The sequence below is a fragment of the Equus przewalskii genome, chromosome 13 (assembly GCF_037783145.1).
Source record: "Equus przewalskii isolate Varuska chromosome 13, EquPr2, whole genome shotgun sequence".
Classification (NCBI taxonomy): domain Eukaryota; kingdom Metazoa; phylum Chordata; class Mammalia; order Perissodactyla; family Equidae; genus Equus; species Equus przewalskii.
Genome location: NC_091843.1, coordinates 39,669,524 through 39,687,624, shown reverse-complemented (window position 1 = coordinate 39,687,624; position 18,101 = coordinate 39,669,524). Strand labels below are relative to the sequence as shown.

Below are 18,101 nucleotides of genomic sequence, written 5' to 3'. Positions count from 1 at the left end.
TGTAGAGTAAATAGTGAGACCAAAGGCAATTTTTGTCTAGACACTTTACCTTTTCCCTTCCCCCAATTACTATCAAACATTACATCACTCCTGAGGGATGGTTGAGCAGGAACAAATCAAGAAAGTAAGAAGTGAGAAATATTACAGATGCCACGCCTTCCTGCAGGATGAATCTGGACCGTAAAGTCGGGGCAGGGCCTATGCGCTATCCATTTGCCCATTTAGGATTCAAACTCATTAACACAGTAACATTTTACTTACAATGAAAAGTAAAGTCTAATTTTGCTGAGTGCTTTCACAATAAGGACTGCTTTGGTATTTAGGTTACATAGCTAACCTGGAACATTTTCCATAAATTAAGTGAGCTAAATCTGAAGCTCCAAAGTGTTGATATAAATGATAAGACAAGAAGCATTTTATCAAGAAATATGGTATTAGCAAAGATATAATAAAATTATCACTATTTTGGTTTTCTTAATACTTTGTATCAGATTTGACAAGTGAAAGAGAAACAGTTATAACCAACAATTACATGGTAAGTCTTAGTAAAGCCTTTTTTGATAGACTTTCCAGGAAACAAGAGAGGGAAAGAAAGGCTGGATGACAAATCCTTTCACAAGTCAGATGTTTCTAATTCTGTGCTTTCAACAAAACTGAAGAAATACCAAATTGAGTTAACAGCTGATAGATCATTAAAGAATAAGATTGATGAAGTTTAGTTAATAGTAGTGTACCAGTGCTGGTTTCCTAGTTGTGACCATGTACCATGGTTATGGAAGATAATAACAACAGGGAAACTGGGTGGGGGATAGTCGGGAACTTTCTGTACTGTCTTTGTAACTTTTCTGTAAATCTAAAATGATTCTAAAATAAAACATTTATTTAAATAAATTGATGACAGATTACTATGTGATTGTTGGCACACAACTCGGAAAGAGTTCAGAGTGATGTCGCTGTAACAAAATCCTTTCTATTCTCATTTAATGATTCTTGTGAACAAGATTTTCCAGACACTTATAGATATAAAAACATAAGATGCTGAACTCCATCTCATTTTAGCTATAAGTAACATTCATCTAAGGATACTTGAGTTAATTGGAAAAAGTCTATCTTCATCCATCCCATTACAAGATATAGTTCCAAGAAAATTTTACATTTGCCTTAATATTTATTAAAATTCGTTAAGTATTTGTCATTTGATCAATTATGTACTATTAATAAATGTGGTAACTATCCAATTCTGTAGAATCCATAACGTTTAGTGCTTTTATGATCACAAGAAATTTTTTCAAAATAAATTTAAATTTATATATGTTCTTTTTGTTGCAGAGATCAATAAAATACTACAAGCATAAAAATGTGTTACATTAGGATAAAATTTTGTGAGGCAAGTGAAAGAGAAATAAAGGGTTCAAGGAGAAAAATCACGTAAATGTTCGAACTTATGATTGAGATACAAAGACTTTCAAAATTGTTTTAGGAGGTATGCAAGCAAAAAAGTTTGAAAACCACTGCTGTACCCAGTGAACACCATGCATACAGGACATGCTTGGTAAATGCTTGGGAATGGGATGCAGCTGATACGTACACAAGGATTTAGTGCTTCTGCCCAAGGATACTTGGATTTTAGGAGGTTAGAAAGCCCTAACTAATAAAATTTCAGGCATCCGGGAATAGGAGCTGGTTTTACTGGGAAGAGGAGTCCTGAGAGCTTCCTTATGCCCCTGATACAAGTCAGCAGCCACCTATGCAGGTCTAAGGCTTAACTGGTGATAATTAATACAGGTAATTTTCAGCAATGATTCACTTGCTTATGGCCTCCTCCATTAAAGATGTTGCCCTACACTGTAAACTGGTATAGCCACTATGGAAAACAGGAAGGAGGTTCCTTGAAAAATTAAAATAGAACTCCTATATAATTCAGAAATTCCATTTCTGGGAATATATCTGAAGGAAGTGAAAATACTATGATGAAGTGATATCTGCACCCCCATGTTCATAGCAGCATTATTTACAATAGCCAAGACATGGAAACAACCTAAGTGTCCATCGGCAGATGAATGGATAAAGAATTTGTGAGATAGACACACACACAGGAATATTATTCAGCCATAAAAAAGAAGGAAATCCTGCCAGGAAGACCAGAGAGTTCCAAATAAGATGAACCCAAAGAGATCCACACCAAGACACATTATAATTAAAATGTCAAAAGTTAAAGACAAAGTGAGACTCTTAAAAACAGCAAGAGAAAACAACTTGTTTCATACAAAGGAACCCCCATAAGAGTATCAGCAGAAACTCTGCAGGCCAAAAGGGACTGACACAACATAGTCGAAGTGCTGTTAAGTCAAAAACTGCCAACCAAGAATATTCTACCTGGCAAAGTTGCCCTTCAGAATTGAAGGAGAAATAAAGAGTTTTCCAGCTAAGCAAAAGCTAAAAGAGTTCATCACTACTAAACTGGTCTTACAAGAAATGTCAAAGGGACTTTAAGCTGAAAAGGGCACTAATTAGTAACAAGAAAACATATGAAAGTATAAATCTCTCTGGTAAAGGTAAATATGTAGTAAAGGCGGTGGATTAATCACTTATAAAGCTAGTATGAAGGGTAGAAAGACAAATAGTAAAAATAACTATAACTACAATAATTAGTTTAGGAATACACAACATAAAAAGATATAAAATGTGACATCAAAAACATAAAACTGGGGTGGGGGAGGGAGAGTAAAAATGTAGAGCTTTAGAATGTGTTCAAACTTAAAATAGTTAGAAATATAAGTTGTTATATGTAAGTCTCATGGTAACCACAAAGCAAAAGCCTATAGTAGATACGTAAAAGGTAAAGAGAAAGAAATCTAAGCATACAATTACAGAAAATCATCAAATCACAAAGGAAGAGAGTAAGAGAAGAGGAAAGGAACAAAGGAACTACAAAACAGTCAGAAAATAATTTACAAAATGGCAATAAGTGGATACCTATCAATAACTACATTAAATATAAATGGACTAAATTCTCCAATCAAAAGACACAGAGTGACCGAATGGATAAAAACATAAGACCCATCCATATGCTGACTATAAGAGACTTACTTCAGATGTATGAACACATACAGACTGAAACAAAGGGGTGAAAAAGATTTTCCATGAAACGGAAACCAAAAGAAAGCTGATGTAGCTATACTTAAGATAAAATAGATTTTAAAACAAAAACCACAATGACAGACATTGAAGGGCATTACATAATGATAAAGGGGTCAATCCAACAAGAGGATATAACATTTGTAAAATTTATGCACCCAACATAGGAACACATAAATACATAAAGCAAATATTAACAGACCTAAAGTGAGAAACAGACAGCAATACAGTAATAGTAGGGAACTTTAATACCCCACGTACATCAATAGATAGACCATCAGATAAAAAAATCCATAAGAAAACATTGGCCTTAAATGACATGTCAGATGGCCTTAAGAGATATACAGAAAATTCCATCCAAAAGCAGCAGAATACACATTCCTCTCAAGTACACATGGAACATTCTCCAGGATAGAACATATGCTAGGCCCAAAACATGTCTTAATAAATTTAAGAAAACTGAAATCACATCAAGCATCTTCTCCAAACACAATGGTATGAAACTAGAAATCAATTACAAGAAGAAAACTGGAAAATTTACAAGTATGTGGAAATTAAACAACATGCTACTGAACAACCAATGGGCCAAAGAAGAAGTCAAAAAAGAAATTTAAAAAATACCTTGAAACAAATGACAATGGAAATACAATATACCAAAACTTATGAGATTTGTCAAAAGCAGTTCTAAGAGGGAAGTTTATAGCAATAAATGCCTACATCAACCAAGAACTCTCTCAAATAACCTAACTTCACACCTCAAGGAACTATAAAAAGAATAATGAAGCCCAGATTAGTAGAAGGAAGGAAATAAAGATCAGAGCAGAAATAAACGAAATAAAGACTAAAAAGACAATAGAAAAGATCAAAGAAACTAAGAATGGTTCTTTGGAAAGATTGAAAAAATTGACAAATCTTTAGCTAGGCTCACCAAGAAAAAAAGAGAGAGGACTCGAATGAATAAAATCAGAAATGAAAGAGGAGACATTACAACTGATACCACAGAAATACAAACGATCATAAGAGACTACTATGACCAATTATATGCCAAAAAATTGGACAACCTAGAAGAAATGGATAAACTTACAGAAACATATACCTACCAAGACTGAATCATGAAGAAACAGAAAATCTAAACAGACTAATTACTAGTAAAGAGATTGAATCAGTAATCAAAAACCTCCCAACAAAAGTCCAGCACCAGATGGCCTCACTGGTGAATCTACAAAACACTTAAAGAAGAATGAATACCAATCCTTCTCAAACTTTTCCAAAATATAGAAGAGGAGGGAATGCTTCCAAACTCATTTTATGAGGCCAGCATTAGTCTGATACCAAAACCAGACAAAGATACCACAAAAAAAAGAAAATTACAGGCAATATCTCTGATCAACATAGATGCAAAATCCTCAACAATATATTAGCAAACCAAACTCAACAATACTTTGAAAAGATCATACACCACGATCAAGTAGAATTTATTCCACGGGTGCAAGGATGGTTCAACATCTTCAAATTAATCAATGTGATATACCACATTAACAGAATGAAGGATAAAAGTCAAATGTTATTTCAACAGATGCAAAAAAGGCATTTGGCAAAATTCTACATCCATTTATGATAAAAACTCTCAAAAAAGTGGGTATGGGGGAATGTACCTCAACATAACAAAGGCCAGGTATGCTAAGCCCACAGCTAACATCATACTTAACAGTGAAAAGCTGAAAGCTTTTCCTCTAAGATCAGGAACAAGACAAGATGCCCACTGTCACTTTTATTCAACATAGTATTGGCAATCCTAGTCAGAGAAATTAGGCAAGAAAAAGAAATAAAAGGCATCCAATCAGAAAGGAGGAAGTAAAACTGTTACTATTTTGCAGATGACATGATACTATATATAGAAAACCCTAAAGAGTCCACCAAAAAAACTGTTAGAGCTAATAGACAAATTCAGTAAAGTTGTAGGATACAAAATCAGTATAGAAAAATCTGTTGAATTTCTATTCACTAATAACAAACCATGAGAAAGAGAAATCAAGAAAACAATCCCACCTACATCTGCATCAAAAATAATAAAATACCTAGAAATAGATTTAACTCAGGAGATAAAAGACCTGTACACTGAAAACTATAAGACATTAGTGAAAGAAGTTGAAGAAGACACAAATAAATGGAAAGATATTCCATGCTCACAGATTAGAAGAATCAACATCGTTAAAATGTCCATACTACCAAAAGCTATTTACAGATTCAATGCAATCCCTATCAAAATTCCAATGGCATTTTTCACAGAAATAGAACAAACAATCCTAAAATTTGTATGGAACAACAAAAGACTCCAAATAGACAAACTAATCTTGAGAAAGAACTAAGCTGGAGGCATCATGCTCTCTGACTTCAAATTATAGTACAAAGCTACAGTAATCAAAACAGTATGGTATTGGCATAAAACAGACATATAGACCAATGGAACAGAATAGAGAACCCAGAAATAAGCTCACACATATACAATCAATCAATTTACCACAAAGGAGCCAAGAATATACAATGGGGAAAGGACAGTCTCTTCAACAAATGGCGTTGGGAAAACTGGACAGTCACATGCAAAAGAATGAAACTGGACTATCTTCTACCATACACAAAAACTAACCCAAAATGGATTGAAGACATGAATGTAAGTCCTGAAACCATAAAACTCCTAGCAGAAAACAGATGGTAAGCTCTTTGATATCAGTCTTGGCGATGATTTTTTTGGATTTGACACCAAAGCAAAGGCAACAAAAGCAAAAATAAATAAGTCGGACTACACTAAACTAAAAAACTTCTGCACAGCAAAGGAAACCATCAACAAAAAGAAAAGGAAATGTACTGAACAGGAGAAAATATTTGAGAATTATGTATCTGATAAGGTGTTAATATCCAAAATATATAAAGAACTCATACAACTCAACAGCAAAAAGACAATCTGATTGAAAAATGGGCAGAGAATCTCAACAGGCATTTTTCCAAAGACGACATACAAATGGCCAACAGGTACATGAAAAGGTGCTCAACATCATTAATCATCAGGGAGATGCAAATCAAAACCACAATGAGGTATCACCTCACACCTGTTAGAATGACTATTATCAAAAAGACAAGAAATAACAAGCATTGTTGAGGATGTGGAGAAAAGGGAATCCTGGTGCACTGTTGATGGGAAGGTCAATTGGTGCAGCCACTATGAAAACAGTATGGAGGCTCCTCAAAAAATTAAAAATAGGGGCTGGCCCTGTGGACGAGTGGCTGAGTTCACGTGCTCTGCTTTGGCCCAGGGTTTGGATCCTGGGCGAGGACACAGTGCCACTCATTAGGCCATGTTGAGGCAGCATCCCACATGCCACAACTAGAAGGACCCATAACTAAAAAAAAAATATATACAACTATGTACTGGGGGGATTTGGGGAGAAAAAAGCAGGGAAAAAAATTAAAAGTAGAACTACCACATGATCTAGCAATTCCACTTCTGGATATTTATCATAAGAAAATGAAAACATTAACCCAAAAAGATGTTTGTACCCCCATGTTCACTGCAGGATTATTTACAATAGCCAACATATGGAAACAATCTAAGTGTCCATCGATGGATGAATGGATAAAGAAAACATAATATTTATAATATATATAATGGAATATTATTTGGCCATAAAAAGGAAGCAAATCCTGCCATTTGCAACAACATGGATGGACCTTGAGGGCATTATGCTAAAGGAAATAAGTCAGACAGAGAAAGATAAATACTGTATGATCTCACTTATATGTGGAATCTTAAAAAAACATGAAAAACCAAACTCATATTAAAAAGAAATCAGACTTGTGGTTGCCAGAGGCAGAGGAGCTGGGGAAGAGGAACTGGAGGAAGCTGGTCAAAAGGCACAAACTTCCAGTTATGAGATAAATAAGGACGAGGGATGTAATGTACAACATGACAATAGAGTTAACACCACTGTACGGTATATAGGAAAGTTGTTAAGAGAGAAGATCCTAAGAGCTCTTGTAACAAGGAAAAAACTTTTTTCTTTCTTTTTTTGTATGTATATGAGATGATGGATGTTAACTAAACTTATCGTGATAATTATTTCACAATATATGTAAGTCAAATCATTACGCCATATAACAAATGTATACAGTACTGTATGTCAATTATATCAACAAAATTGAAAAAAAGAATGTTGTAGAGGGTGAGAGGTGGAAATTCTAAGCAGAATATATATTGTGAATGCACAAGTAAATTTAATGAGAGGCCAGAATGTGACATTAAAAAAATTTGGGGGGCTGGCCCGATGGCACAGCAGTTAAGTTTGCACATTCCGCTTTGGTGGCCCAGGGTTCGCCAGTTTGGATCCCGGGTGTGGACATGGCACTGCTTGTCAAGCCATGCTGTGGCCGGCGTCCCACATATAAAGTAGAGGAAGATAGGCACAGGTGTTAGCTCAGGGCCAGTCTTCCTCAGCAAAAAGAGGATTGGTGGCAGATGTTAGTTCAGGGCTAATCTTCCTCAAAAAAAAAATTTTTTTTAAGCTATTGCCCCACTCACCCTGCAGTGGGCGGTTTTACAGCCCTCTACCATCAGAACAGAGCAGCTTCTGCCAAGGGAAGTGGTCCATAGTCAGAGGACATACAAGTGACACTATGCTGAACTCTGAAGTTCTGTATTTGTTTCCTGGTTCAGAACTAACTGCGTAACCTTGGGCAAATTGCTCACCTTCCCTAAGCCTTAGATTCCTCACTGGGGAAAAGGAGACTAAGGTGAGAGACTCCTGATTAAACGAGCAGCTGAGAGAAAGTGGTTAAACCTTGTGTAAGACAAGCCATTCCTTCTCCATCTTCTCCAGTCCATCTACTGTGCAGATAATGCCTTCCTGTTCTCCCAAGGTTCCCAGCCCATGACAGCGGTGCTTTAGGTCCGCACAGGTGTCTTATGAGATGTCACTACATTCAAGTCACAATAACTGCGCCCTAAATTTTTCATAAAGCTTGTAGTCTGGGATTATTTCCATCCCTAACTTTTCGGTATTAAAATGCCCTTTCTTTTATGAAATAGTGATAGTAGGTGGTAGATTCTTTTCATATCCTGGCTTGGGGAAGAAAAGCTAGCAAGCAGTAGTCTTTGTCAATCCCCAACATAATTGACTTTATAAAATTTTATATTGTTCTACAAATCCAAAAGCTCTCATGTATTGTACACACACCCAGCTTTGCTCTGAGCAGCTGAAAACCTGTAAGGTCAGAGTCAGTGGGAGACATATTTAAGAATCTGTAGAACTGAGTGTCCAATAAGACTTATGTGAAATCATCAACCTAAGATTATCTCTGCCTAGTCTCTTTCACTCTGATGTTTGAACTGCTGTAAATTTCATTAAAAAGCCAGCAAAATTTTGCAAGGATGGCAGCTTCTCAAAAGAACCAATCCCTTTCTTTGGCATCCCTTACCAGAACATTAATCACTCAATTTGCAGTTTAAATATTTATTCTCAAAAAAGAACAAGGCACTCTACCAAAATCATCTTGGGCTTCCTTCCAGGTAGTGAGGAGCAAGCATATCTTCATGATCCAGGATGGTGGCTTTCCTATAGGAGTGGAGTTCAGTTGGGGTGGTGTTGCGGGTTTATGTTTGAAAAATCCTAGGTGAGATAATTTTTTATCCACATTTTTGGCAAAAACTATCTTCCTGGAGATCCCCTAACGATTATCCTATGACTCTTAATAAACCTTCTGACAAGGGGTCATAACCTGGGGGATTTAGGCATAAATAGTTTCCTTTGAATCTTCGCTATTTTACACATTTGAAAAACCTTATCTTGAGAAGCATCCCCCGGCTTCTTCAACTGCCAAAGGCATGCATGTTAGGGACCCCACATACAAGTCCTAGTAAGTTCTCTCTGGGAGGAGCCAGGCATGCTCCCACCTCAGGGTCCACTTGCTCTCCCTCTGCCAGGAGCTCTCTTCTCCCAGGCACTTGAATGCCCAGACACCTTACCCCTCAGGTCTCTATTCAAGTGTCACTGACCACTCATGTAAAATAACACTGCCAATGCCACCGCTCTGCTTTATTCTGTCACAACACTTACTCCCCCCACCTTCTATGATGACTCTCCTCCCCTCACCTGACCAAAGCTCCCTGAGCATGGAGGAAGGACAGGCACCCTTGGTTCACTGAGGGTAGTGGTACCCTCACTACCAAGAACAGTAACGAGCACAAGTAGACTCAATAAATATTAATCAAATGAATTCATCTTCTTTAAACAACTTCGTCTTAGATGTTAAAAGAATGAGGCAACTTCTGAAATTTCTTAATGAGATAAAATGCTCTGTATGTGAGCAATAGGTACCAAAGTTGAAAATACACTATCTACCTCAGCAGGTGCACCTCGAGGACTTTATCCTGCAGATACACTCGCACAAGAGCACAGAGACGCCCATACAACGACGGTCACTGGGGGCCTGTTTGTGAGAGTGAATGCTGGGAGCAATCGGAAGTCCACTCATAGAGAACTGGCTACGGTGGTTTTTTGCATACCACGTGAGTGACTGGAGTCACACCATGAAATCCTAAAGCAGCTCTCCACGCAGAGATATGGGAAAACTGCCAAGGTGGTAACAGCAGCAGCTAACATTCGTGCCACCGTTATAAGCACTTTACATGAATTCTCTTTCAAACCTCCCAACCACTTCGTGTTATATCTCCATTTTACAGATGAGGAAACTGAGATACCAGAGAAGTTAAGCAACTTCCCAAGGTCACAAAGCCAGGAAATGGCAGAACTGGAATACAGAGCCAGGTGAGCTGGCACCCTTAACCACTATGCAACACTGCCAAACAGTGGGTAACATTTTATATATATACATTTTAAAGGCAGGTAGGATGGTCAAGGCTTTACATATCTATCTGCTTTTACGTGCACAGACTTTCTGAAAGGATACATAAAAACTCACTAGAGAGACTGCTCTGGGGAGAAGTGGGGGGACTGTGGCGGGAGTAAGGTTTACTCTTTCTACTGTTCAAACTCACATGTATCACCTAGTCAAAAACACATTATGCAAATATTCACCGAGTCATTGAACTGAAAGGCTGGTGTGGACTCCATCATTGTCTGAGGGGGGCGGTAAACTGAGGCACAGACTTGCCTGAGGCCACCCAGGTAGGAAGGAGGAGCCCTAAGGTACTGCCAGGGCCCCAGACTCACAGCCCCCCGGGGTTTTGTTGCCTTCTCTAACCGTCTCCACTATAGCTGACTCAGCTGTCGCAACTGGAGACTTTCAAAACCTTCCAATTACATAGAATTGGGGGAAAAATTATGATTTGGAATTCAAGTGTTGACACTTGAAAAATACCAACTCCCTTTCACTACAAGTGCTTTAGCATGTTTCTCTGCGTGTCTCTGGAAAGGTTATTTTCAGAACATTCCACTTAAACCTGGAGATGCAGGGCTCTCCGCTGTTTCTGGGAGCTGACACCACAATTTACATTAAACAAATGTTTTGAAAATTAGCTGTTCACGGTTCCAATTTCAGCTTCCCCCAGGGTTTAATGTTAGCCAAATACTGGTACAGTAAGCAGACAATGTGTTTTATTGTGTGGAAGAAAAACAGACCACCATAACAGACTTCCTGCTTTTGTAATCAAGGGAAAAGTCGAGTGTTCGAGTGATTATTGGCATATGGTTATTAGAAACACTGAGTTCCAAATATAGCTACTAGGAGCTAAACACACACACACGCCCACCTTTGTATTTCAAGTCCAAAAAGAAAGAAAAAGCATTCTTAGTGTTTGGTAAATTGGGAAGCTCAGAAAGTCATGGGGCAAAAGCCACTAGGAGAAGAACAGGGGTGACGGGGAGCAGGGTTCAGCCCAGGGTTGCTGCAGGGGCTGCTCAAACACCAGCCAGCAGTGGGCCTGCATGAACGAGGGCCAGGGCTCTGGCCACAGCTGGAAGGAGGCTCAGCCGAGCGTCGCGGTTCTGCCCCGGCTGGCTCCCAGCGCCGAGCACCGAGGGCCCCGCTCTCTGGGCAGCCAGCTCCCTGGGGCCCATTACCAGAAGATGAAGGATTTGGCATCTTCATCTTCTCTTTTAACATATAAAAAGGGCTGCACAGTCACTTTTCCCCTGTCTTCCCTGTTCTGCTCCTCCCCTCGACTGTAAATGTTGAAAGGGGAAAAAGAAACAGTTCAATCTGCTAATTTTATAGTTAGCAGAATGAGTAACGGAGCATTCTGTGAAATCCCAGCCTGGCCCCGAGCCTCCTCCAGGACTTGTGAGCTAGGTGGAGTGCAAGCTTCTGGAAATAACTTACAGGACACTCTTCAATATCGGGTTTCTCTCTCAGAGAGCTGGGAGTGATTCTGAGCCGGGTGGGGTGGGGTGGCGTGGGGTGGGGTGGCGTGGTGGCCTGTCGGCAAGAGGAGTTTAAATTTTGTTGTTTTCAAGGAAGCGTTTGTCTACACCCAGAACAAAAAATACAGCCTCTTCTACCTCACCTAAAGGCGGCCTGCAAACAGCATGGATGGGAGGTTAGAGGTCACCCTTGGGGTGAATACTTGTCTGTCCGAGGCACAGATCAGCAGTGGGCTGCTCTTTGGACTGGCTCAGAGGAGGGGACACGCTGGGAGGGCGGCAGGAGCCTATGTTCAGTGCTCCTGGACTCCATCCGGGAAGGTGTCCTCACCGCTCACTCTGGTAAGAGGGTTTGGGCTCTGGTAGGAAGAACATCCTGAAATTGCATCATTAAACGCCACAAGGAGTTCCGAGAAGTTAATACTGAGGGTCTTACAAAATAGGGAGGTCACCTTCTTTCTGCCAGAGGTAATTTCCTCTAGTCTGGCTGGAGGCGAGAAGGACGACTCCTGAGGGGGCGCCTCGAGGCAGGGCTGGGCAGCCTCAAGGTTCCACTGTATTAAAGCCAGAGCTTTAACTGCACTGTCCTTAGTTTGCTGGTCCTGGAGGCTGTGACAACAGCTGAGAGGCAGGGCCCAGCAAAGGAGGAACACAGACATCTGTTCCAGTTGCCTTGGAGCCTCCTGTCGATGCTCAGACAGGTGTGTACAACCACCCCAGGCCTGGACCTCGCAAGGGCGGGCTGCTGCTCCCCCGCACTACGAGGACCACGGCTCCGGATTAGTTGGCTTGCCCCATGCGAGAAGATGCTGGGTCACACTAATGAGAGGGTTTGGCTCACTACAAAAACAGCAGCACCTAGGACCTAGCCTCAGTCCAAGCTGGGTCTGGCAGGAAGTACCTGAGGAATGCATCTGTTTTCCTCCTTAATAAGGCAATCATTCTTAAAAGCAAACTGTCTGAACCGTCCCTGCTGGAACATGCTCGGAGGAGGACATGCAGCCCTGGCAACCCAATGACAGTTCTGAGCTTCAGAGGCAAGCGGACAGCTGGCACCTCAGGCAGGACTCGATGGTCACTGTCCCTAGCACAGGGAAACTCCTGCATGCACAGATCCCCTGCCACAGGCGTGGGCATCTCCCTGGAAGGCCAGGCACGGGGGGAGCCTCCCCACATTCCCCTTGCCCGCAGGAATCCAGTCCCCCGATTGTGTCTAGACTCTGGCCACTCGAGCTAGACTAGCCCCTTCGTAACCAGCTCCCATCCGCTCCTCCCCCGGCTTCCCTGCACCACCAGTGGGATGAGCCCTCAGCAGGAAGGGGACCCCTCCTCACCCCACCTACCTGTACCCCCCGCCCCACTCCACATGCCCCAAATCACATACCTTGGATTTCCGGGCCCCTTTCTTGCCTCCTGCTTTCTTAGACACGGGCTTCTTCTGCGATGGAGACTTGGCCTTTTTGGCTGGGGGTGGCATGATGATAGCTTCCAACTTCCCTTTAGATCCTCGTTTCTTCGCTAGCAGCTCCGGGTGGATATTTGGTAGCACCCCCCCACTGGCTATGGTGACTCCTTTTAGCAGCTTGCAGGAAAATCAAAGTAGCACATAGTGAGGAAGACCACCCTGTTCTGACCTTCCGAAAGTCAGCCCTGCCAACCCATGCTCCTGCTTTTCGTTGGTGGGGCTCCTTCCTGCGTGGCATCTACAAGGATGCTGATGGGACCCAGCCTCACTACACAAGGAGCAAGTCCTCGGAGTCCCTCACTTGGGTGGAATTTTGATAATATCTTTCCTCCAGGGAGAGACAAATCCCTTGTTTCATTCACCACCTCCCCCTTAAAGCCTTGAGGAAAAACTGCCAGGGGCAGGGAAGCTGCCAATAGTCCAAAATGCAGTCCATACCTTTGATAGCCAGCCATCACCAACCTCCCTCTGGACAGACAGCTGGACAGCTCTGCCTGTCTGCTCAAGTGTCTTGGGTCTGGGGAGGCGTAGGAGAGCCCCATACCTGATTTAGCTCTTCGTCATTGGCCACGGCCAGCAGGATGTGCCGGGGCGTGACCCGTCCCTTCTTGTTGTCTCTCGCCGCGTTGCCAGCCAGCTCCAGAATCTCCGCTGTGGGGAGCAGAGAGGAAGAGCATATGGTCATGTGACAGCATCAGAGGACCGTGCGCGTCCTCCAGTCTGCCTGGTCCCCTGTTCACAGTGCTGGGAATGGGTGCAGACAGTGGCTTCAGGAAGCAGCTACCCTGAACGACCAAGCTGCAGGTGGTCTGCCTGGCAACGCTTTGAGCCAAGTCAGAAGTGTTGACTGGAAAAGCTGAATGGGACAAGGAGGCCTCCCGGTCCAGTCCTTTGTTTTGGAGATGAAGACACTGAAGCTTAGAGAGGAGACGGGACCTGAAGCTCCCTCAGTAAGAAGCGGTAGAGCTGAGATTTGAGCCCATTTCCCAGAGTGTGGCTGCCTGCAGTTGGCACTTCACACGTCACCAGGACCAACCCTGTGGAGCCAGCAGCGTGTCCCCCCACAGTGAACTGTGCACCTTGAACAACAGGTCATGCATGCGTTTATAGGACTTCAGGGGAGGTGGCACATTACGGGTGCTTCGTAAATCTCTGTTGAGCAATGTTGGGATCAATGTCTGCACATTTGGATTCAAAACTAGAAGGATATGACTTCACAAAGTCAATGTCATAAAAACAAACAAAAAAGAGAAGGAGTGTAGTAGATTAAAAGAAGCCAAAGAGACATAACAGCCAAATACAATGTGTCAATCCTCGATGGAATCCTGATTATATTAAAAAAGCTAGGAAAGTCATACCAGAAACAACTGAGGAGATTTGACTGTAGACTGGAGATCAGACACGAGGGAATTATTAATTGTCTTGGGCGTGTAATGACATTACACTCTATAGGGAACATCTAGATACATGCTGAAGTACTTAGGGGTGAAGTGTCCTGACGTCTGCAATTCACTTTCGGATAATTCTGAGAAAGTCTACAGAGTAAAGCAAATATAGTGAAATGTCAATAGGTGCTAAATCTAGTGTATGATGGAAGAGTGTTCCTCTTTCAGCATTCAGTATGTTTGACATTTTTCAAAATAAAACATAAAAACTAGAAGGCTATGAGCCCATTCCACAATTGGTGCTAAGTTACAGTGTATTTACCTTCCTTTGGGGCAGGCTCTCACTGGACAAGAAAACAGATCTTCCACAGCACTGAAGATGGGGGAAGTTAGGAAGTGCCCTTTGGCAAGAGGTTTTTTCCTCCTGGTGGCACAGTTCTCTTCGTAACTGTCAACCTCCTCACTGTCACCTCATTTGCTTAACGAGAAACGAGATTGTCCCAAAATGTGTCTTCCACCCTCACTTGTACAATTCTGCCCATGCTACGGCCCTGCCTGTGATGTCCTTCTAGCCCACCCTTCTGGGCCCAACTCAAGTCTGACCTCTTCTTGGGACTAAAGAATTTCTAATATTCCAGGTTGTCAACAGTAGATGTCTCCATCCACGTCAAAACTCCGAATCATTATAAAATAACTAGGGAATAAATTCTAGCTATATGAAAATCATGTATTTAAAATTTATAATATTAGATGGTATACATCATTAAGAGGTACTAACAGCTGAACCCAATGCAAAAAGTGCTCCGTGTGAGAACCTGGAACATAACTTGGCGACTCACGTCAACCCTCACATTGGCAGGAGGGAAAGATCAGTGGTGCCCGGAACAGCAGCTTCCCCTAAATCCAAGGCAGGAATTCATTTACTCAATAATCACTGCACTGATGATACACGGGGACCAGAGGCACCTGCTTGATGCTCCCAGGCTACAGAGTCCCTCACCTTAAATTTCACATGGAGAGTCACTAGACTGAGGCCCAGAGGAGGAAAGGGAGATGATCAGAACATTTCCCACACTCCCCATTAGTCTCAAGAGTACTGTTCCCCATATGGCCGAGTAAGGGTCGGGGAGATGGCCCACCTAGCACTTTCAATGAAGCTTCCCCATAAGTGATCATGGCAGTGAGTCCCAACACCCAGCGGAGATGGACCTATCTTGGCCAAGCAGAAAAAGGTGCTCGGGATGCCCAAGTTACCATAGGCCCCTGGTGCCATGAATGCAGAAAGGTTTGCCTGGCCAGCCCAGCTTGGCCTTCATTCTCCTCTGTTCATGGAGGAGGCAGCACATATGCAATGCTACTATCCTGCCCACGGCCTGTGAAGAAGCTGAAGTAGGAGTCGGTCCCGATATGAGCACAGACGCTGGGAATAAGGGCACAAGAAGGAGAGCCAGCCACAGCTTTGCTAGTCTGCAGCCCATGTGGCAGGAAGGCCAGAGGGAGGCAGCTGGCACCATGGAGCTGTAGCCCACTTGGCTGGCTTCCTGGCCTCCGCCCCGCCCCCCTCCTTTTCTGCCTTCCCCCACTTTCTGAGGCCACAGGGAAACACGGAGCCATCAGTATCTGCAGAGCCAGAATATACAGAAGGAGGCTGGTGGATTATAACCTTTTCCTCATAATGTACTAAGATGCTTTACCCGGCCCTCATCAGAAAGAGAGAGCCCCACAGTGGTGCTCTAAGCCCAGCCCTTTGGCAAGAAGATCGTTTGCAATTACAGTTTCTCAGGAAAGAAGAGGTGGCCTGTTTCCTCTTCCTGCCAGATTGGTGGTGGAAGGCTCTCGCCATGAGAAGGCACGGTGGCCGTTGGCGGGGGGGAGGGAGGGCAGGAGAGGAGGGATGTGGTCGTTCTATTTTCGGCAGTGCTGCTTTAACTTTTTTTGTACAGGGAAGATGGTGATGATGGATGCAAAGACCTGGAGGGAGGGGAGGGGGTCACCAGAACTCTGAGTGTGTTTGGGCCCCTGATTTGGGTGGGGGACAGGCAGCATGTAACACAAGGGAAAAAAGCAATGGAGTGACCTGTACGTAGCACTCATGGCTGAGAGATCTGAAGATCAATTCTCCAGGAATTCCTGACTTCCACAAGCTTTTTTTTTTTTCCCCTGCTCTCTCACTTTGTGGCTGAAACTTCCAACAGCCTGAGTTTCTCCACTTGGGAAATCTCAAGGACTGTGCTCACTTACTGCTAATTCAGCCTGGATTCCAGAATGCCAGGCTGGATCCACCTGGGAGTGACAAAGAGGCGGACGGAGGGGCCAGGGGAATATGTGTGGTGACGGTGGAGGAGTGTTTTGGCTCCTTGGAAAGAGCTGGGCAGGGGTGTCATTCCTCTGTCTTCTTCACCAAGGAGCCAGAGAATCCAGGACTCCTTCCTGCAAAACCCCAGCTCACCTTTGATCTTCGCAGGCCAAGATAACTAGCCCTCCAGCCACTACCCAGAGAGGGGGCCCTCAGCCCTGTGGGGAGGGAGGAAGTGGTGTCAAGCGGGGATAACAAAGAGGGGCATACATTCACACTCCAGCTAGTTGAGCAAGAGCTTTATCTTCTGTTTACTCCTGCATGTTTTCCAGACGGATAGTTACCATAGCAACTCCTCCGTCAAGGAACACACAAGACAGAGCACCTCAGAGACACACCTTTTGAGAAGTGTGTTCCATGCCCCGCCCCTCCCCTGCACTGCAGCAGACGAGGGCTGGGGCAGTTTACAGCAGCCAAGAAAGATGGAGGATGCTCTGACTGCTAACAAAAGCAGGAACCCAGAGCACGAACTGCCCCCGTGCCAAGTGTTCAGTAATACCCACCCTTTCATCCTCAGTCCAGTTTTAGAGACGGCAATCGTAAAATGCTTTCCTGGCGAAGAGAGGGCTGCCCGCTGCAGGGGGAGAGGAGAGGTGCAAAATGCCAGCAACTCGACAAGATGGAAGCGTTCCCATCTGCTCTCCAGGGCACGTTGGAGAGAGGGAGCAATTACTGCAGAACTAGGGCAGGGCACACGCCGCGGAAGGAGATTTTCTGAGTAAGTTTTCTTCCTAGTAAGTGATCCTCGGCTTTGCAAATGATAGCAAGGGCAAAGCCACGGAGTCGTAGGCTCAGGGCTGTCCATCGGTTCCTGCCACTGCACCCCACGCCCCCACCAGCAAGGGGGGCTCCCTCCTGGGTTAGGCCAGAGCCAGCCTCAGCTCTGCCTCAACTTGAATGGAACCCATACCTTCCTACAAGGGAGGGTTTCCTGCACTAGATTCATCTTGTATTTTGGCAGGTTTTGTGTATCTCTAAATTTTTTTTGCCTCTGGCTGGTTTAAGAGAAAGGGGAGTCTGAGAAAGAGAACCAGGATAGCACCAGATCTACAGACACAAATCCTTTTCTCCACGGTTTCCAGAACTCAACGCTTAGATCCTCCCTTGGAGGGAGTTTTCAGGAGCCACAGCCCTGGGGGCTGTAACCCAAACAAATGGAATCCATAAGAAACCACGGAGGAAACTGGGGAATAGTGGTTAGGAGAAGAAACAGACCCCCTCCCGGGTTCTCCTCCCCTTCAAGCCAAGTCTTCCTGACCAGTCACAGGCTAGTTCTGTTACCAATGACCAGCACTGGACTGGTTTGGGGCCCAAAGCACTTGGGGTCATTGCCAGAGAGAAGGTTCCCTAACTATAAACTTGGCAAAGCGGACAAGATGAATGAT

At 43.3% G+C, this 18,101-nt stretch overlaps 1 protein-coding gene across 7 annotated transcripts in view; it reads right to left on the bottom strand.

The window, feature by feature from the left end:
• Positions 1–18,101, bottom strand: part of MACROH2A1 (macroH2A.1 histone) — a 73,430-nt gene that overhangs the window by 28,207 nt on the left and 27,122 nt on the right. For all 7 annotated transcript variants that reach the window (XM_070570946.1, XM_070570949.1, XM_070570948.1 and 4 more), the window contains exons 3-4: positions 13,520–13,626; positions 12,895–13,092 (exon numbers count right to left, since the gene is read on the bottom strand). In XM_070570946.1, coding sequence (XP_070427047.1) covers positions 12,895–13,092; positions 13,520–13,626 — 305 coding nt within the window. The remainder of the gene's footprint in view (positions 1–12,894; positions 13,093–13,519; positions 13,627–18,101) is intronic.